Below are 21,406 nucleotides of genomic sequence, written 5' to 3'. Positions count from 1 at the left end.
GGAGCATCCCCACAGCCCAGCACTCACCTCCCATCAGCCTGGTGGGAGCTGGTGCAGGTCACCAGGCCGAGCTGCTGGGCTTCCCTCCACAGCTAGCACTGGTTGCATCTGGGCACGCAAGTGCGCTGCCTATTCCTCATGCAGGAAAGCGGGCCCTAAGGAAAAAGCAGGAAGACAAACAAACAAAAAAAACCACTGCACCAACTTGTTTCCAGCCTAGATACAGGGTGCAGCTGGTTTTGTGCAGCAGTGGCTGCTCTGTTCCTGCCCCCTTCTTTATCCAGGTGACAAAAGGATTTTAACAGTTCTGTAATCTCACCACCGAGAGCTTCCAAGATGCAGATGGCTGGTATGCTGGAAGTGTCCGGGCACTCCAGGAGCTGGGCTCTGAGGGTGTGTAGGGGACAGCCCCAGGCTCACTTATCCCTACAAAGGAAGAAAAGAAACATTTTTAATATCTGTGCTTCCACAACACTGCAACATAAAAGCATTTACTGTGAGCCCTGACCTCTGACACAACACTGGCACCTGGGTGGTCCAGGGCTGGGCTGGGCGCCCCCGGCTGCAGCTCTCCCTTCTGGCCGAGCTCTCAGCAGCTCCCTCGGGAGCGATGCTGGCTCTGGCACAGCCGCCCTGAAGCCATTTGCCAGTTGTCCTGGTACAGGGCTCCTCTGCTGCAAGGCACGGCAGTGCTGGGAGTGTTTGGCTGCAGCGTGAGGGTGTGCTAAATCTGCTCTGCACCCCAAGGGACAGACTGCAGCAGGAGGACCCTGCCTGAAGCTGTCGCTTGTTCAGCTGCCTGCGGAGCCGGGCTGCGCATTGCTGTGTTGCCCTGTGGCTGGCACCTCAGCACCTCGTGGAAGGAAGCTGCTGTAGGTGCAATGTTCAGCTTCAACGCTGCTTCTGTGTCCAAACCATGCTCTGCAGGGGACTGCTCAGGGGTCTTCCCTCTCCCCACACCCCCTTCTTGCAGTTCCTGTAGTTTCTCCTACCTCTGTCCGGTCTCATCACTGTGTGGCTCCAGGCATTGATGAGGATGAGTCCCACGCTGGCTGTGCTTTGTGTGCAGGAGCCGTCTGCTGCCCGCAGCCCGGACAAGTCCGATTGCATCCCTGGAACAGAAAGGGGATAGGAACAGAAAAGTCATCCAGGCCCCAAAGCTGCTGCTCCCACCTCCTGATCTATCGAGCTCCATCCAGAGGGGTCCTGCCTGCTCTGCAGGCAGGCAGGAAACAGCTGCTTTGCTAAACCCCCAGCCTTGAGCTCTCCTCAGCATGAGAACAGGAACCTGCCCTGGGGCTGGAGCTGCCTGCCTCGGCTGGGGCACTGGGGGCTTCCACCCACTGCAGGGGGGATGCCTGCTGAACCGCAGCCTCTGGACTGCTGCAGCACGCTGTGCCCACTGGTACAACAACACGGATGCGAGGCCACCTCTGAATCCCTGCAGGCATTGGGCAGGACAGGGAATGGAACAACGGCCCTAACGTTTAGGACTTTGTGCTGTCTCTCAGAGTTGGAGTGGGCAGGCCAGAGTCACTCTGCTCCCGTCACCCCCTGACCTTGGGAGGCAAGGCTCTTCCTCACACAGTCAGACCACGAAACCTGGCTTCAGAAGTTCCTCTGCGACACAAGACCTCGGTGCCCAGCACCGCTCCTCTCCAGAGGCCTGATCCTGCCCGTGTCTTACGTAGCGGGTGTGACCCCAGAGCGAATTCCACATCAATGCATGCAGAGGGGCCTGGAGACCCTGCTATAGGCCTCTTGTGGGACAGCAGCTTTTCCTCTTCCTCATTATAAATAAATAAATAATCACTAAGTGAATATTCCACTGCTATTTTAGAAAAGACCGTCCGTCAGCCTGAGACTGCATTTCTGCTACCAGATGGCATGCAAGAGCTTCCACAAGCACCAAACACCAATTTTCTCAGCGCTTTTCAAGCCGTTTCTGCCCTTCTTGGTGAGGCACAAAGGCCCTGCAGTGCTTCATCTCCCCCTTAAAAGCCCAATGACTGGCACGAAGCAAATGAGGGGCTCTGGGGAAACAGCTCGGTCCCCCAGCAGCAGGGTGGTCCCGAGAGGCTGGCTCCATGTGCAGCCCTGCCTCAGGCTGGAGCACGCAGAGCAGCAGTCGGTCTCGGCTATCACTTGAGATAGGCTCTACACTAAGCATCATCTGCCCTGAATTACTGGGGGGAGAGAGGGGGGTGTTTCTTAAAAGCCTTTTTGGCTCATGCATCAAGTTCATCCCTGCTTTTGCCAGCACATTTCCTTTATGCCCCACACATATGCGTAACCAGACTCTGATTGTCTGCAAGGGGCTGCGCTCGCTTCTGCTCCAAGCCACCCCTCGGTGACCCCTGATAAAAAAAAAATAAAATCTCCTTCCTCCCACCACGGTGGGCTCCCATTGTCACCCAAGGCAGAAGGGGGCAAGTGCAAGGCTGGTGTAACACCGGCTGATGCACGAGGGGGGTGAGCAGGGAAGAAAATGCTGCGTTCACTCCTGGCATTGCTTTGGGTGTGTGTTTACTGTGCCTGTAACACAAGATGAGTCTTGTTTGCGTTGTGGTCTTGAGGGTTTGGCAAAGCAGAGCTCAAAGAAGTGGTTGGGAGGAGAGCTGAGAACATTAATGGATGGCTGAGCTATGACTCCAGCATCACCTTCACCTCACCAAAGACCAGTATCCTCAAAGTTGCCTCCAGGGTTTGATAACCTGATCCAGGGCATTTCTGTTGTACAGAGAGAAGAATGAGTGCAAGTCCCCCTGGAAGAGGGGGGAAACTGCCATTATAAGTGCTCTACCCCAAAGCTGTGCAAGGGCTCACTGCTTTGAAGCAGCGCAGTTACTGCTTTGGTTCCCACTGCCCAGTTTCTGTGCTCACCTGAGGACTCATAGGTACAACACAGCGCTGCAGCTCCCTCTCAGCTGGATGAAGCTCATGGCAGGGGCATCCAAAACCTCATACGTGAGGCAGGAGAGAAGCAGCCGAGCAGCAGAGCCCAGGTTTGCTGGCAGTGCCCAGTTCTCACCTTGGGTGTTGGCTTCCTGGTGCTGGCTGCTGACACGCTGCAGCCCCAGGAAGGGGGCAGAGAGCCCAGGGGAAGGTATTTTCCCAAGAGGATCCAATTTCCTCTTTCACTTCTCATGTTCTCACTGCTGTACCCAGGGCGTTTGCCAGCACGTCCTCTGCAAGCCCGTAGCTGTACCTCTTACACGGAGGCTCCTCAGTGAGGAACCTCTGTGTAAGAGATACCTCCCTCCTCACATTCTCCTCCCTGCTGCTCTCACTGCCTTGTTTCAGCCTGACATAGCATGGCGGGGAGGAGTGCCAAGGGTGGGATTTTAGCAGGACACAAAACATCACCGATTGTCCCTGTCCTGGAGACACTCAGGGGGTGAGGGGCTCCTGGAGGCCCGGCTGCACCCGGAGCAAACAGGCCCTGGGGGTAACAACAGCCATCCCACAGGCATGTTCCTCTCTGGTGTGCCCCTCTGGAGGCGACCCCATCCCTCAGCACCCAGGTGACAACCACCAGGGCTCCAGAGCCTTGTCACAAGGCAGGGTAAGGATGGAAAATGCCTCCACTTGAGAGGGGACGTGGACTGATAGAGCCCAGGTGGGCACCTCACAGTGCCAGAGGAACCAGGCACATCCCAACCGGTGTTCCCACAGCATCAGGTGAGGAAACCCCAATAAACTGGCCTGCCAAGTGCCCACTGTGCACATCCAGTACAGAGGGGCCACTTGGAAACCTCAGCTCCTGCTCCAGCCCTTCATTGGGATTGAAAATAGACGGGGGAGGAAATAAAAGCCGGAGCAAGCCGAGCTGCGCCCAGGAGCACGGCCCCACTAGGTGTCTCCCTCAGCCAAGGCACCAGGAGGCTCCCGCAGCACCACCACAGCGCCCAGGCCCACAGCTGCACCCCAGGCACCTCTCAGCAGGCCAGAGGGGAGGGAGCCAAGAGGAGAGAGTGGAGAGAGAAAGAATGAGCAGGCAGGGAAGGAAACTCGTGTAGGCAGCGCTGCATGGAGAGAGGCAGGCGGCCACAGCAGCTGGCCTCGCCTGCAAGGTGCCTCCGTGAGCTCCTCGTTTTGGGGGGAAAGAGGCTCTGAATCAGCCCGGGAAGTCCCCTCCCTCGGGCTAAGGGTCCAGGCTTCTGGCCAGCAGCCCACTTGAGTTGTTCCCCCGTTCACCAGAAGGTCCCAAACTTTCCCCTCTGTAGTCATTCAGATCACAGAGCTGAAAGGTGTTGGAGGGAGCGCTCCTCCTCCTGCTCGTTACAAGATCCGAGCTGTAACCCCAAGCAGCGTGGTTTGTTTCAATGTGGGGCATTTCTGGTACCGCAGGGTTCAGGCACCACTTGGAAGGAAGAACGGCCTTACACTTGTCATCCCCTGCACAGCACAGCCCAGTGCTTAAACCCAGCCCAACCCCAAAACCCAAATCACACACCCAAGCATCCACAAGGCTAAGCGATACGAAGGTTGCGGGACACCGTCCTCATCGTGGCGCCTTCAGTCCCTGCTCTGGCCTCGTGCTCCTGTGCTTCGTTCATCTCCCCGTGCCTCAGTGTCCCCCAGCTGCGTGTCCCACCTCAGCAAGGGAAAGGCAAGGCCGAGAGCCCTGGGCTGCAGCAGGGCCAGGAGCGAAGCCAGCAGCAGCTCCCTGGGAGAGGTGGAAGTGCCACTGCTCAGCTCTCTGCTCCCCAGCGTTAGGGGAGGCTCAGCGTTTCCTCCTGCAGTCCCCAGACCCTGTCCCCACGTGGGATGGAAGCAAAACGCCAACACGAGCTCTGCAGAGGCAGCAACACAAGTCAGAAGCCATCTAAGCGCAGCTGAGCTCGTACCCAAGCAGGTAGGGGTGAAATGTTGCTAAATTGGGGTTGGGAGCTGTTAGCAGTCACACCGAGCAGCAGAAACACGAGGGTTGTATAATCCAGCAGCAGCTTGGCGGTGGCGCAGGCAGCCTGGTCCCCAGGCACACAGAAATAAGAGGGTTTGACATTTGTGTCTCATTGCACCGGTTGTCTTAGAAACTGTGAGAAAAGTAAAGAGATCGGGGACCCGAACGCGATGGCAGGGGCAACCTCTCACCCCAGGGAGCCAACACAAACAGCGGGGTCAGGGAACAGGGAGCTGGGAGGGTTTTGTGCTGCTGGGAGCCCCCCAGACACTTGTGGGGTTGAGGAAAAGCCGTGTCCCATGGAAGTGACCCCAGGCAGGGCCGCCGGGAGGTCAGCTCCTGGAGAGGCCAGTCCCAAAGGGGAACAGATGACACGTGGAAGGCGAGCCATCAGGAAACATGCCAGGTCTTTGGGAGGAATTACAGCTGATGAATCAAAGGAAAACATCCCACACGATTGTTTGGAAAACCTATGCACACCGCCTGGCTGCTCCCATGGCCATGCACAGGACCGGGTCTGCCCCCAGGCTGTGAGCTGCACTGAGCATCCTGCCCCATGCCCCCCGCGTGCTGCTCCAGGCAGTTTTACCAACACAGCCGCCTTGGGTGCTTAAAAAGCCCTCTTGGGCTCAAAGAGGATTTGGTCCAGGGCACACAAAGCATTTTCTCCTGCTCTCTTTTCCTTAAAAGCTTCCAGTTTTCTCTTGATAAGGCACTAAGGCTCAGGCTTGCTCAGAGACACCCCACAGGTGCCCACGCCACAATGAGCAGCCTCTGCCAGTCCTGCATTTTTGGTGAATCTCTGCCTTCTCCTCCTGCCCCAGTCCATATATCTCATTATACTGACTGTGTCCTTCTTTACATCCATTATCCCAGGCGTTTGCTCCCTTCTGCAATTGAGCAAGGCAAGGTTTAAAGACCCCACTTTGCTTTCTTCTTGTCTGGCACGTGCACAACAAACCCAGTGGGGATGGAGAGCTGCTACACAGACTTTTCCGAACAGGCAAAGGGCAGACAGCACACTGAGCCGTGGGGAATTCACTGCAACAAGGGCAGGTGAGAGCAGCAAACCTCACATTGCCTAAGTAGAGCTGAAGGGGGGACAGATCTACAGATCTTTTAGGGCTTTGTCTTCTCTGGCAGGCAGCCTTCTGTGCAGCCACAGCCGCCTGCCTGCAGCAAGCACACGCTCACACTGCCAGGGAGGGAGGTGTGCTCTACTGCCAGCCTGTCCCCACTGCTTGTGAGTGCTGGAGAAAGCAATTAGACAAAAAACAAGTGCAAGCAGTGAAGCATCTGACACCCCTCACAAACTAGCAGACTCAGGGTCTTGCCTTCTTCCTCCAAACCATTTTATCAGTATCATCCCAGTACCCCCCAGGCTGCCTGGAGCCTCCCAGTACCCTCCCAGTTCCCCCCAGTAATACTGGAACCACCCAGCCCTACCTGGAGCCCCATTCTCCTCCAGTACTGCCCACAGCCACCCAGTAACTTCCCAGTGCTTTCCTCGAGGACACCCAGTAACTTCCCAGCACCACCTCAAGTACCCCAGTACCACCCCAGCAAAACCACTACTGCCTGTAGCTCTCCAGTACCCTCCCAGTAACCCCAGTGTCCCCCAGTGCCATCCAGAGAACCCAGTACTCTCCCAGTGCCCTCCAATACAACCTATATCCCCCAGGTATTTTCCTAGCAGCCCCCAGTATTGTCCAGACCCTCTTAGTACACTCCCAGTGCTCCCCCCAGCATTTTCTGGAGCCCCTCAATAATCTCTCAGCACCCCTGGTGCTGCCTACAGCTTCCTCGTGCCCCCTAGTGCAGTCCAGAGACCCCCCAGTACTCTCCAAGTGTGTCCCAGTATTGTCCTGAACCTCCCAGTACAGTCCCAGTGCTTTCTAGATCCTCCTGCGACACTCCCAGTGCCCTCCAGTGTTGTCTGGAGATGCCCTGCAGGCAGTGGGAGGATGCAGGGGGTCTCTGGACAGCACTGGGGGTCACTGGGAGTTTGCTGAGTAGCTCTAGGCAGCACTGGGAGCGTACGGGGGTCTCTGGACAGCACTGGGGGTCACTGGGAGTTTGCTGAGTAGCTCTAGGCAGCACTGGGAGCGTACGGGGGGATCTGGGCAGCACTGGGGGGCACTGGGAGAGTTCTGCTATCACTAGTGTTGTATCTGCCTGTGCTCCCTATCATCTGTGTCACTGCCTCGCAATCACAGCTGTGCCAGCAGGGGGACTCACTTCACATGCCACTGTCTGCTTGTTGACTTGTTTCCCGACTCGTATTCCCCAGCCTGCTGATGGGGAAACAAGCGAAAAAAAGAACAACCCCAAAATTAACCCCCCCCCCCCCCCAGCAGCCAAGCTTCCACGTGGACTGCCTGCACGGCATCCTTCAAAAAACACCTCAACCCATGGGGCAGGCTTCCCACCTCACAGCTACCTGTTATTTTATGATTATTTTTGTTTTATTTTATGTTATTTTTACCTGTTTCTGTGCCCAGCAGGACCCTGAGGGTGCTGCAGGACTGGGGCTCCTCAGCCTGGAGGGGCAGCTCCCCACTCTCGCCCCCCAGGCCCAGGTCAAGCAGCTCCCAGCTCCTGTACCACCACCTTACAGCATCACCCCAAGGGCAAGAGGAAAATGCCTTTTCTCCCCTCCAGACCTCGGGGGATGTCAAGTGAAACTACAGACAGACAGGGCAGCAGCCACAGAGTTCCTGGAAAGCGCCTGCCCCAAGACACGTGTCCCAGCGGTCTGGCACAGCTGGCAGACAAATTGGGACAGAGCCAGGGCTAGGATGGCAGGGCAGGGACGGAGGTGTGCGAGGTGGAGGGGTCTGCCCACGTTTGGGAGCACAGAGCTTGTCAGAAAGCAGGAGCAAGCAATCTTTATGGGGTGATCCCAGCAGTCGCTGCTGGACGCGGAGCAGACGAGAAAGCCACCGCTGCAGAGCACCAAAGCTCGCACCTAACCCAGCACCATCTCTCCCGAAGCTCACAGCAGGGAACGAGAACGACCCCAGCTTGTACAAACCTGTCACCCACTGGGATCAGGAGGGGCTGTGGCAAAGGCTCATCACCTCGTCTGACTCCAGCTGCCAGGCAGGTCGGCTGCTCCAACAGGGGCTTTGGCTTTCTCCAAGGAGCTGGGAGTCTCTTGCTCTGCACTGGTGACCTTAAAATCAAGGACTGAAATTAGATGCCTGCTTTCAAGCAGATGAAGCTGGACAGATTCTTCCAGTCTAGGTCTGCATGGGATCTACCAGGGAAGTGTGGTTCGTTCTGTATGAACAGCACAGACTTTCCCCCTACCTCGCTCAACCCAAAGAATTGCAATACCCTCAGCTAGAGCCAGACCCCGGTTTCTGTATGACCAACAGACCAACCAGAAAAGCAAACATGAGAAAAGAGCCTCTCTGTAGGCTGCAGCAGGCAGAATGAAACCTGCAGCCTTTCAGTTCCAGGCTGACTTTTAGCAGTGCCCAGCATGGCACTGATGAAACTCATCAGTCCAGCACTGAGCATCTATCAGGCCTACTCAGAGGACACGGTATCCACCCTCCCTGATTTACAACCTCTCTTAGAGCATCCAAGAGGACTTGTGATGGGATGCTGGAGGCAGATAATTGCCCCTCTGACCTGCCAGGTTAAGCACCCACAACAGAGGGTGGCTGTGCCTCCAAACTGAGCAATTGGCAGCTTCTGCTCAAAAGAAATTCAGAGCAGCCCCCATGGGACATGGCAGTGAGCTGCAGTTTGGTTGTCTCCCCACCAGGACTCACATTTTAGTCAGTGAGAAGCAAATAACTGCAGGACTGGTAAATCCACCTTGGGACCAGCCATCCGGGACGAATTCTTTCTGTGGCACGTCAGCACCGCAAGGCCTTGCCTCAGCGGAGCTCTCGTGTGATCCTCAGGGTCTCTTTGTGTGAACACAGCTGGCTACAGACACAGCAGGCAGGGCAGGAGACATTTTGTGGCACCACGAGCAGACAGGCAGCAACCTTCAGAGGGAGGTGGGATGCCCACCGCAGCGCCGCTCCTCTGAGCAGCAGTGTCCTGGCCTGGGGTTCATTGGCACAGGTAAAATCTTTCACATCTGCTGCACTTACAGTAAGAGGGATGACAGCTTCGTTACGAATGCACAGAGCTTCCAAAGAAGAACAGCATGGAGGGTTGCCTTGGAGACTGCAGTAAGCAATGTGCTGCCAGATGACTGGGTCTCATACCACAGCAGGCACTTGCCAGAAGGGTGATCTCAGCGGTGCGCGCTGCATTATCAAACATTCCTTGAAGGAAAGACTGAATCTGTGCAAGGATCGGGTGAATCAGGCCGCAGGGAAGGTGGTTCTTTGTTACCCATTAGTCATGTTCCTTGGCTGTGCCCACCCCCAGCAAGCACCACGGCCGTGGTGCTCAGCAGAGCGGAGAAGCCTCCCTTCCCAGGGGAGCAGCAGCTCCTCACGGTGCACAGCGAGGCTGGTGGGGCTGCCAGGGGACACAGACACACCAAGTGCCCTCCATCCCCCTGGCAGAGACACGAACACAGGGCTGTTCCCTACGTCTGGTCAAACCGTGGCAAAGAAGAAAGGTTGAGAACCCTTTTACTCATTTTGGATAAAGCATAAAACAGCCTCCTGGGGAACCCCAGACAAAACAAACACAAAGCTGCCCATCACGTTGTGTTACACCGCCACAGACCTCTCAACTGCTACCAGCTTTCTGCCCTAAACATTTCTGCAGTTATCTGAGCTGTGGACCATTAGATTTGCATCTAGTTTTGTCCCCTGCATAACCACACTTTAAATATTTATTCTCTTCTTCTTGTGCTGGCTCCCCTTTGACAGTGTCTCCAAGGCCTGATCCCGCTCATCCTTCATGGAAGATGGCTTTATCCCATCGTGACCAATCCAGTTAGTAGACGATATTTTAAGAACTACTTCAGCATTAGAGTCAAGCTACTGGTTACACAGCATTGGCAGCACAGACAGGATAAGCAAAGAAAGCAATCCATGGGAAAACCTCCAGCTTGTTAAGAAAAAACAAGCTTCTCGAAGAAGTGTTAGGCACAAGCAAAGCCCCAAAATAAAGAACAGCCACTACTGCACGTTCAGGTTGTCATTTAGTTGAACATTTCAGGGGTTATTTTACCAGTTTTCACCAGCTGCAGGTATGCTTACATGCTGTAGAAGAAAACCTTCCATGAACCTCTAAATCCTATAAGAACCACAGGTCTTGGGACTTGTACTACTTACACCATCAGTGTCTTTGAGACAAGTGTCATCATCGCAGCACCATCATATTCTCCTTTCCAGCACTATAACATTCTCCTTTCCAAACATCCAAATTTCTCCTTTTTGCTTAGGACAAGCATCAAAGCCACCCAGAAAGAGTTAACCAGTGCTCATATAACCTAATGAGCATTAGCCCACCGTAGCTTTTTGCTGGCCACTCTGTGGGGCTGGAATCAGGGAGAGGAACAGATCAGGTGGAGAATTAGGAAAACATCTCTCATGGCAAGAAAACTGCCAGGCCTCCCAAGGGAAGCGATGAAAACCCTGCTGCTTGAGTCACTTCAAACTGGACCAAGTACAGGAAAATCCAGTGTAGGGAACAAGCCTTCCCCATAGGGGGAAAATGGAGAAGTTGGATGACCTTGAATCTTTCCCATCTCTGGTTTATGTGGTTCCAGAAATCTGCAGAGGCGTACACAGCACACAACAGGTAAGTCAGATGATCTATTGTTGCTACCAGACCTGCTGCGGAGTGAGCCAACCTGATCAACGCAGCTCATACAAAGGTTCGGGGCTCTGGACTGCCAGGACCACTCTCAGCTTGAGGTGAGGTGCTAATGGGAGCAGCAATGTCAGCATCCAGAGGAAAACCCACACCCTGTGCAACAGCCAGGGCACGGCAGCTGCCTTGATGGGTTTTAATCTCAACTGCTTGAGTCGCCGAGATTAAATATTTAAGGCAGACGTTATCTGAGAAAGGAATTTACACGTCGCATAGGGGAAGCGTCGCTTTTAAGCCTTTTCAGACAAGTTCTTCTAGTCACTCTCTATGTCCACAGCCTCAGCAAAACAAAGTCAAGGAAATATCCCCAGTAACACCGAGCAGGATACTGCTGGCTTCGTCATCTAAAAGCCACATGCTTCAGAAACAGTTACCTGTTACTAGCTGGAGTGAGGGAGAAAATTCCACTGGGAAAAGCTCGTTCCTTGATTATCGTCAGCCTTTCACACTGTAGAGACAACTGCTGCTAACGCCTGGAAGAGACAGATCATTAGTTTCGTAGCAAACCCCGGCAAGGACAAGATAACTCGAACACACAGTTCATCCATCAGAGACCTGCAGTGGCCACTGTACTCCCCAGTCTGCTAGCAGATCAGCTCACAAAGAGGAATCAGCCCTCGGAGTCTGCCTGGATCCCCGCGAGGCAGCAGCTGCCCATGCAAGGACACTTGCCCCTGTCAGCGACTTGGCAGGGCAGCGAGGAGGTCTATTACTATTGCTATGCTAGCAGAGAGCCAGCCTGCTTGTTGAAACATGGTATTTGCAGGATGATGAATTCTGATTTCAAGATAATTTATAGCCTCGGTAAATAAACAGGCTTATGGCTGTTTAAACACTGTTTAAACAGTCATATACAACAGCCCTGGGCAAGCACGCTGAAGAACAGAAGAGCTGTCTGAGCTGGGAACAGATAGCAGAAGAAAGCAAGTACAAAATACTTCCCATCAGAAATGAAATGCTTCCTCTCTCAAAAACAAAACAACCCCCAACACAGCTCTCATTCACCCTTCTCCCCCTGTCCGTGCCAGAAATTCAAAACATCTTTAGCGTGACACGGTGTCGGGTCACCATCCACCAGGTGCCTTTTACACTGCTTGATCCGACTGGCTGTACCTGAGCTCACACTGATTTCACCCCACCTGTTTGGGCAACTGTATGCAGTAAAAATTGTACTTACAACATTTTTTTTCTTTTTAGATGGGATTGACAGGACTAGAAACCCTGGCAACTGTTTCAGACAGCAAATTAAGACACCTTTGAAAGCAGGGCCTTGGGGATCTGCTTTCTGCTCTGTTACCGGAGGTGTTTCAGAGTCAAGGACGTCTTTGCTCCTTCCCTGCCCTTCTGTTTTAAATGTATTCTTACAGGGAAGCTGCAATAACCTGCTGCTCCAAGAACAAAAGAAATCATTAGGGGCTGGAGACACCAACCTGGGAGAAAGCAGCTAAAAGGTAAACGACAAGAAACAGCCCGCGGTTACTGAAACGCACTAATCCTCTTTTCAGTGGAATTATTCTGGACAATGTAAGGGGCTGGATATTCCCTAATAGTCATGGGATGAGAGGAAAAGGAAAGTTTCAGCTGCCTACCAAGGATTGCTCCCAGGAGGAAGGCTCAGATGAATCTCTTCTTCCAGGGAAGGGACAGAACATTCTCCCTGCAGCCAGCTTATCGCCCCACTGCAGGACACAGGGGGATATAGGGACAGCCCTGCCAAGAGCACGGAGGAGATGAACTCATTCCCTCCCCCATCTGCATGTTCCTATAGATCAAGCCACTTGGAATATTTACCCCATGTTCTGATCATGCCTATGGGTCTGCTTGGCTTGCTGCCCTGAAGAAATTACAGGCAAGGAAAGGGAAATTGATGAACACAACCTAACCACTGCGTGGGGCCAGAACCCTTGCCAGTCTTGGATAGCAAATTCCCACTACGAGCGAGGCTGTTATGTGCTCAGAGCAAGGTGCTTAGAGCAGGGTGCCCCAGAATTTGCTGGTGGGCTTCCTGGTACCTTGGCCAGGTACGTGGTCAGCCCAGCAGGCAGAAACTGGTGCCTTCACACCACAGCTGAAGCAGAGCACGAGGTAGAGCCAACGGGGCCACCAGAGCCAGCAGTGAGCGAGAAGACAGTCTTGTTCGTACAGGATCCGAATAGCCTCTGACATCAGGGTAGCTGTGTCTCTTGGACAGGAGACAGCTTCTAAAGCAGCCTGCTGTTTCCTTGTCAAATAGCCTCAGGCAATCCTCCTAGCACCCTCCATTTCCCTCTCTGACACAGAACAAGACTTTTTAAGGGGAAAACACGCAGGACCTTACTACCGTGGCAGATGACCTCATACAGACATGAAGAAGGCTTCACCCCAGCAGATTTATTTCACAGGTAGTGCAGCCTGCCCGCACTCACCTGAGAGAGCAGAGCAGAGCTCCCAGGAGCCCAAAGTGTGGGTCCCTCTCCAGTTACTGTGTTTCACTCAAGGCAAACAGCTCATGCTGTGAAGGCTGCCAGGACTGCCGATCCCTTGCCTGGCCCAGCAGGAACAGTTCTCATGTAGGTGGAAGGAAAGCAGAGCCCAGATCCAAGGGCTGAGTGCTGGCCTGGCCCAGAAGGTTGGCATCGGAGTCCAAAAGTGTGGATGTGGAGCTGAATTGCCACTAAACTCAGAGGAGCTTGAGATACAGCCTGTGTCATGTCTCTACATGCACTTTGCCTATTCTGAGCCAACTGGAAGTCCTGTGCCTGCGTTAACTCAGTGCCAAATTAGCACTAAAGGATCCTGCCTCTTAGCTGTGTTCACTGCTGCTACAGGGTGCCAGTTCAGACCTGGTTCACGTCCAGAAATCTCTGAACACAAGCAAAATGAACATGCATCTACCTGCAAAATACCAGAGGCACTCAGACAGAAACACGCCAGGTTCAGAGTGAAGTCAGGAGCTCCAGGGACACCACCTCAGCCTCCCAGAGGTCAATTCCCCAGTGCCCTGGAGCACCCTGCTGAGTGTGGTGAACCACAGTGGTCAGGTGGCAGCAAGTTGCCTAACGTCATAGGACACAGAAAGAAAGAAAGAAAAAAAAAAAAAAAAAAGATAAGGTCATGTTTGCTAAGGCTTCATTCATCTCACATCTGACCCAGAACACAATCAGAACAGCTAGGGTGTCTAACACCCAGCTAGACACTAGTCGGTGCCATATGAAACACCCAGAGACCTCTCTATCTTTGTCTCTTCTTTCTCAGGAATTGAATCTTCTTGATTCATTGTCTCTTCTTTCTCAGAACTTCACAGAGAGGTTAGAGTATTTCCCAAACCTTTCCACCAGATTCAGTTTTGCTCACAGGCGTAGGTGTTACTGAGAATCGCTGCTGCTGGGAAGAATTGTTCAGCAAACACACTTTGAACAGGATCCATATAGAAGAGGTTTGTATTTCCTGAATGGAAACGAAACCCCTTTATATAGGCTGGATTGGAGATTCAATGGCCAGAGTGTTCCCTTCAGACCTTATTTTCTTTGGAGCTTGAGTTTACCCCACATGAGACATCTGGCACAGGACGTACAGGATACAGTTTGCTTTGGCACTGGCTGGGTTTGGAGCTCACAATGTTTAAATAGGATTTTATGAATTGAACAGTCTCACTCTCTTCTGTAATGCTTCAAATTAAGGTTTCCACATATGCCTTTAATAGAGATTCACTAAGACACTTATTGCATGTTAAATAAACATCACTCAGTGAAATAGAACACCCTCATTGAGGATTAACAAACATACAATTCAGTCAGGCTGCTGCAGCTGTTAAACCTCAAATACAACTTCAATGTCATAATCAGTCATTTTATTAAGATAATAATTGCCTTGTTAATGCTAATTAAATAACTAATGCCTTCACAGTCCCGTGACGCTGTGCTCTGATAACCCCTCAAGTAGACACGGAAGTCCATTCCCTCCCCAGCTCCAGAAAGGCTCAGGTTGGGAGTGAGGAGTTGCTGCTCACCGCCTGCTAACCCAAACAAGCTTCCAGACAGAAGTTAGAGAAGCACGATCTGGTTGTTTGGAGAATGAGGGGGGAGCAAAAAAAATAAAAAATAAAATGAACATTTGGGTTTTGTTCCTCTCTGTGCCTGAGAGGAGATTGATCAGGTTAGTCAATCCAAATGGTGAGAGACCAGAGCTTGTTTTTATCCAGGTAAGCAGGGCAGAGGAATAAATACCAGCTGACATCACCAGACATAGTGCTAGCAAAGCAGAAAGGGGTTGCTGCCTAACCACAAGGCCTACAGAAATGCACATGTCACGCCAGGAACACCTCACTGGGACTTTGCTCATAGAGCTGGGGAAACCCAGGCAACCTGCAAGCCCGACGCTCTGCTCAGAAGCTCTCAGGCCACCCAGCAGCTTGACAGGGAACGGAGAATGCCAATTTGCAGCCTGCACCTCCCAGCGTGACATTGCAAGCTGAGCTCTTTCCCCAGGAGTGTCCCAGGCGGCGCAGGCTCCCAGCTCTGTGCTCAGAACATCAGACACAGCTGTTCAGCCCCCACAGTCTGGGCACTTGTGCAGCAGTCGGGCCCAGACTCCACTGCCCGGCTGCTCGGGCTGACCATCCATCATGAGATGGACCAGATGTTCCAGCACGGGCTACGAAGGGGCTTAGCAGCAGCCTTGGAGCCCGCAGCCAAAGCGATGTTGTAACACTTGGCTGGCTATGCAGAGAGATTCCCCTGCCCCTCGTTCCCAGGTTTTGGTAATGGTTATTACTTTAAACGTTTAAAATAAAGAAAGCAAAAGTGGATTCCTTGTATCCTCGTCATTTTAATTAGAAGAATATCTTCCATAAATGGTAAATATAATTGACCTCATCTCAAAAAAGGCAGGGAGGAGCAAGTTACCGCTTGCCATGTGATAGTAACATTTACTGTAGCTCAGGGATTCAACCTATTAGCACAGGCAGGCTCCCATTTGTTAGACTATAAAATAACACATTGCCAAGCCCTGTAATGGACTGCAGATTTAGATATTGATTAATTGTTAAAATATCTCTGAAATGTACTATGTTAAAAGGGAAATGACCTCATGTTTCCTTTGAGACTCCTCACCTTCCTCCTACTTCAAGAATTTCTCCAGCTTGGCCTGCTGCTATCCTTGCCATTCCCTTGCTGCCTGGGACTCCAGCACGACTCACACGAGTCCTTTTTTACTCAGTTCTCAAAAGGAATGCTAACCAAGTCCAGCTCAAAAAAAAGGAAGGAAAAAAAAAAAAAAAAGACAGACTCCTTTTTAACCTGCTCACCTTTCACTCAAGCTTCTTCTGGCATTCAGGGAAAAAAAAAAGTCACATTCAAACCAAAAGGCCTGCAAAGACAGACCTCCGTGGTTCAGGTCACTTCATAACTAGACGTGCTGTGGTTTGAATACAGAAAAGAAGAATAAGAGAGATGCTGACTGTGCTGAGTCCCTGACCCTGTGCATGGGGTACAGGGAACTGAGACCCCCCAGGCCCATGCAGACACCTGATGTCTCTGTCCAGATTGCAAGCACAGGGTTGCACCCCTAAGAATGCCCAGAGCTTAATTTTTATTTCATTTACTTCTTCCTTATTAATTATATATATATAAAAAAAAAAGAAAGCAAGAACATAAGAACACCCTTGAGATACACAAGCACAAAGCAGTGTCACATGAGTGTTCCAAAGCAGGTGAATCTGAAATTCAAGGTGCTTGGATCAGCGTGTCACCTCACCAGGAGAGAGACGCTGAATCCTGCTCCAAGCCCGAGGCTCCAGAGAAGACATTTGGCAAGACCAGGAAGGGGAGGCTGGTAACCATGACAACTGATCCTTTCTTGGTATCAGACAACAGAAATGACTCCTGAAGCACAGGCCCCATGACCACTACCACCATTTCCCTCTCGGGACAGCTCTCCGTCAGTCATGCCATGGGCAGAAAGACACTGGCATGTAACACAGCTTCACAGCCTTCAGAAGACTTCGCCTTAATTCAGAGCCCCCCGATCACCACACCTCCCTCAGCACACTCATCTTACTTCTGGGTCGCAGTTTTCCCCATTTCAAAACTAACAGGGGTGGATCCTGGGCTGCGACCTCCACACACTTTGCTCTCAAAGGAAAAGGACAACAAATGGAAAAAGCCACATGAAAACAGTGTGGGTGCTGAGAAAGAGGTAAAGCGTCAGGAAATCCACCATTTTGTGGCATAATTTCATCCATCCAGAACAGCAGAAGCAATTCTGAAATGTGCAACTTAATTCTCATTGTTATTCACCGTACACGTCAGGTAAGCAGCTTTCGTCTCCACTGGGCAACCACATCACTGATTTTTATGATCTGTGCACAGCACACAAGATTAGGAATAAAATTAAAACTATTCAGATCTCAGCACTTCTGCGATCATGGCACAGGCAAGAGGCACAGAACAAAGCAGCGCCCTCCCAAGCCACTTCTCAGGCATCTTAAACAGCTCACACAGAAGTAGATTCTTCCCCCTACCTTTCATGGCGCCTTCTCAGCACTTAAAGCACCTCTTGATCGTGTTGTCTTCCCAGCATGTTCACCTGGCTACAAAACAGAGAGCTGCTCCAATAACAGCTTCAGTGCTGCAGGACAGAAATATGTTGTTATTTTCTCTCTCCATTTTGGCTAGAAAAAAGGGTTTTTAGGTGCCTGGCCACCCAGGAAAGGGCTCTAGCAACTGGTTGAGCTAGAAATGGAAACTAAGGAGCTGGTGGGGGGTTAAATCCTGCATTGGCACTGCAGCTTTCTTGGAACTTTGTCCCATCTCAGGATTTTTCCAGATTAACTTCATTTTATTGTGAAGGGTTTTTCAAAAGCTACAACACAGGCACCTTGCCTCTCCCAGCAGCATCCCGTAGCTCTCCCTTGCTCTCCAGAGTGCAATGGGATAGACACATAGTCACTGTGCAGCTGTATCCCCAACCACAGTTCAAACAACACTGATACGTCAGCATTAGGCTCTAAAACTCACTTTCCACCTTGGCTTTCCTGCATGCTCCCAAGCACAGGATCCCGAAAGCAACTGTTTGGTCTCCGGGATCTGACATTGAACAGTTTCAGCCAGGGCCTCCCATATTCATCTACAAAAACATATTCCTACCTACCTTCGGATTTCCACTTTTTCCTCCCCATAATTCCTCAGTACCCCAGGAAGGGATATGGAAGCTCACCAGGCAGAAGGAGGGCCCTGAGGAGCAGCATTTCAATCCAGCCAGGTGCTCCCACTTGGCCTAACGCAGTTTTGGGTAGAGTTGCACCTGGCCCCAAACCAAGCCTGGCCTGACACAAACCCCCCTTATCCCCACCACGGATACTCACCCACCAATGTCCCAAAATAGCCAGCACGCTGCCTAAGCAGCTTTTCCCCAAAAAACTGCCCCGTGGGGCAGGACTGAGCACCTGCTTGTCTGTGTGTTCCTTCAAGGCACCCTGTGCAATCCACACAGACCAAAGAGAAACTCCGTGCCGTAAAGAGAGCCAGGACTGTTTCAGATGTCAGTGCCTACAGCTGCTGTGTTGATTTTGAGGGAACAAATGTGCCTAGTGAAGCAGAGAGGTTAACATAACCCTGTCACTGCTCAATGCTACAAAAAGCATTAAGGTTCAAGGAGTGAGCACAGAGATCTGAGGTGAGCACACAAAAACCTTATTTGGAAATGTACTGATTTAAACACACAAAAGAATAAGAATGGAAACCGAATGTACAGAATTTCAAAACTGACATCAAACAAGCTCCGCAGGACAAACTTTTAATTAAACTATATTAAAGGCCCCTTCTTCAGAAAAAGCACAGGGCCTTAAAGCTGTCCTCTTCTTTAAAAGATTTTGTAAAGGAACTCCTCACATGGAGGTGAACATTTCTGGGGGACTGAGCTTTGGGCTGGGGAGGACAGGTACCCTGCCTTGGGCAAGACCAGCAGAAAGGAAGAAGAAGACAACAGTGAGGTGAGGAAACGTGGCTTCCAAGAGAGCTCCAGAAGGCAGCGGCTAGTGAGTCACAGTCTCACTTCATCAGATGTTGTCTGGACCACTTCTGGCCTGGGACATCATCTGGCTGATCCAGTTAAACGTCTTTCTTTTACCACTAAGCACACATCACTCGAACAGCAGCGGAGGAGATTGGGAGGAGAGCTCAGGGAAGCATTACGGGTAGAAGAGTCAAAGGCAGGCACCTGGTCTGCTTCAACCTGGGCACTGAGGTCTTGTAGGGGCTTCTGTCTGGGAAGCAAATGCACATATGTAGGTTAGGAAATGGGGAGGGAGGAGGGAGAAGATATGGCAGGAACAGGAAAGTGGAAAGGCAATAAGGGATTACACTTTTTTTGTTTTATTTCGAGCCCGTGACTGCAAGCTATTCTTCCCTTCCTTCAGAAAGACTTCTTGCCCAGCTTTGCCAAGTGCTTTGCAATTCACAGGGAAGAAGGTGCTATGTGAACACAGGATCTGAACACTGCTTGGGAGCCTTTCACTTGCTGAAAAAACAACATGGAAAATAAAATTTTAAAGGAACTCACAAACAGAAAAAATATCAGGAAAAAACTCTGCTGGACCAAATTAAGGAATGAATTCCCCTAATTACCACAAGATGCTCCCCAAGTCTGACAGTATCTCTTGGAGCAGATGTGTGCAAATAATATTTCCTCAGCCTCCAGCCTGCGTGGGCAGATTCCAGCACCAGCCACTAATGTTAAAAAATACCTAATGAGCATCGACATTAAAAAACTGCCTTGGCTTTTGGTGTCTGCATTTTTCCCATCCTCCAGGCCAAGCTGCAAACATTTTGTTGGTATTATTCACATCAGAAAGTGCTTGATTACAAAAACCAAACCACTAAAATCTGGATCCATGAGAGCAATTGCTAGAAAGGAAGGACTGCAGTCCTTGAAGTTCTTATATAGAAAGAGTAAGTGCAAAGGGGCAAGTCTTGGCTTTTTCTAGCAGCAGCAGCAAACTGTATCTGCCTTGCTGGGAAGTCCCTGCAGGTCTTATTTAGGGCTGAAGAATTATACACACACAGATCCCAAGCAGGTTTCTCTCCCTAATTTCCCATGTGATTAGCTGTACTGGAAAGGCTGCACAGCAGTGGGGTATCTTGGAGTGATATCTTTACTGAACAACAGCAAGTTTGCAGCTGCAGAAAAGCATCAGATAAAATTGTGCCAAGTTTTTCTCCATTGTGCTTCTCTTGCTGCTGGGAGCTACAGCTAAATGAGGAGGAAGCAACAAAACTCTTGCAGGTTCTTTTGATCTTTGCCCTTTGTGGTGCATTGACAAGCAAAGTAAAGAACTGGGCCCTGCCAGAACAGATATGGCATGGGTAGAGAAGGTGGGAAATGTTGCTTTGGTCACAGTTTTAGTAAGGGCTTTCACAGAGAGACTTGATGTATACACATCATCAGAAAAAAATAAGTAAAGGTACAGTTTTTTTCTTTTTGAGCCAGTGCTTTTAAATTGGTACCGATCCATATTTAGGGTATTGGAGGGTACTAAAGGCAGAGGGAACTTTTAAACAGAATTTTCCCCCACATTCCAGGATGAGGAAAGAGGGGGAAAACTCTTCCCTGGAGAGCTGGATAAATGTGATCATACCATCGAGGTACTCAGAGAGGCTCTTGCTTGCTCACGTACCTGTGGAGCAAAACTTGGGGGCAGACGTACTGCTCCATAAGAGGAAGAGAAATATTCTCATTTTTGAAATGAGTACAGAGAAGGATGAAGTGACTGGCCCAGGGTCTCAGAGATTTTGTATGAGACAAGAATAAATGTTCTGAATTCTGCCATCCTTTGCCTCCCCTCTGCCACTGGTGCTATGTAGCTGCTCTACTAATGTTCAAGTGGAGATCATTACAGTAGCTGGTAAAGAACCGCTTCCTAAGTATCACTTTTCTACCTCCTTCTCCCTCTCCCTTGTTCAGAGCAAGGTCTCCCTCTCTCTGCTCAGAAATCCACCCTTTAGGTCAAAAAGCAACTGTTTTAATTGGACAATGATTGCTTTAAACAGAAAAAAATGCACTGGAATGAGGGCACTGAGAAAATTTCCCTTAGCCTGTGGTAGCCACTTGACCTGTTATCAGAGTGATGCTGTGCACGGCCTTTGCAGGGCTGCATGAGGACAGAGATGAGATTGCTTCTTGGAAGAGCGAGAAATTAAGAAATGTTACTTGAAACCTTGCCAGTTAATCCTTCAGAGGGTGAAGGACTGGCCCCTTCAGCACTACACTGACAGCAGGTATCTTTCCTGCTTGTTTGGAGTTCAGTTTCAAAATCCAAGTTCTCATCCTCCTCACAGCCCCCGTCTCTACCCCCACTCTCCATCCTCATTTCTGAATGAGCTCCAAGGTTGATTTCCTGCGTGTTTGAATAGGACCAGCTTGACACAGCCTGCCTTGGGATGAAATCACCAACTTGGCTTGCCTTCTGTCTGAAAAACAAATCCTTCTGCAGGGCTTTCATCTAGAAAAAGGACAAGGATTCTGAAACGCAGGCAGGCCTCTGCCAAGTTCCTGTGAACTGGTGCCTGAGTAAAGCTTATGTTTGCTGTGTATTTATCTTAGCTTTAATAAAGGTTACCTAGCTGAGGTTTTACACTACAAAATAAAAAATGAACCTCTTCCTGTTTACCCCGCTAGTAGCTCAAAATAAAGAAACAAAGATACAGGTAAGCGAGATATAGAGAGCTT

At 51.0% G+C, this 21,406-nt stretch overlaps 1 protein-coding gene across 5 annotated transcripts in view; it reads right to left on the bottom strand.

Annotated features, from left to right (window-relative positions):
* The window catches only part of LOC309886769 (uncharacterized protein), a 36,522-nt gene that overhangs the window by 557 nt on the left and 14,559 nt on the right, over positions 1-21,406 (bottom strand). For 3 of the 5 annotated variants that reach the window (XM_082777964.1, XM_082777965.1, XM_082777966.1), the window contains 4 exons: positions 7,987-8,081; positions 993-1,112; positions 320-426; positions 28-155 (listed from right to left, as the gene is read on the bottom strand). In XM_082777964.1, coding sequence (XP_082634090.1) covers positions 93-155; positions 320-426; positions 993-1,112; positions 7,987-8,081 — 385 coding nt within the window. In that variant the 3' untranslated portion in view covers positions 28-92. Of the gene's footprint in view, positions 1-27; positions 156-319; positions 427-992; positions 1,113-7,940; positions 8,082-13,576; positions 13,738-17,201; positions 17,309-21,406 lie in introns of all 5 variants that reach the window. The other 2 variants (XR_014318983.1, XR_014318984.1) reach the window with 2 other exon arrangements.

This window comes from Aythya marila (genome assembly GCF_965140915.1).
Source record: "Aythya marila genome assembly, chromosome: 23".
Taxonomy (NCBI): Eukaryota; Metazoa; Chordata; class Aves; order Anseriformes; family Anatidae; genus Aythya; species Aythya marila.
Note: the sequence above shows the minus strand (reverse complement) of the source record. Positions and strands in the feature narration are given on the sequence as shown.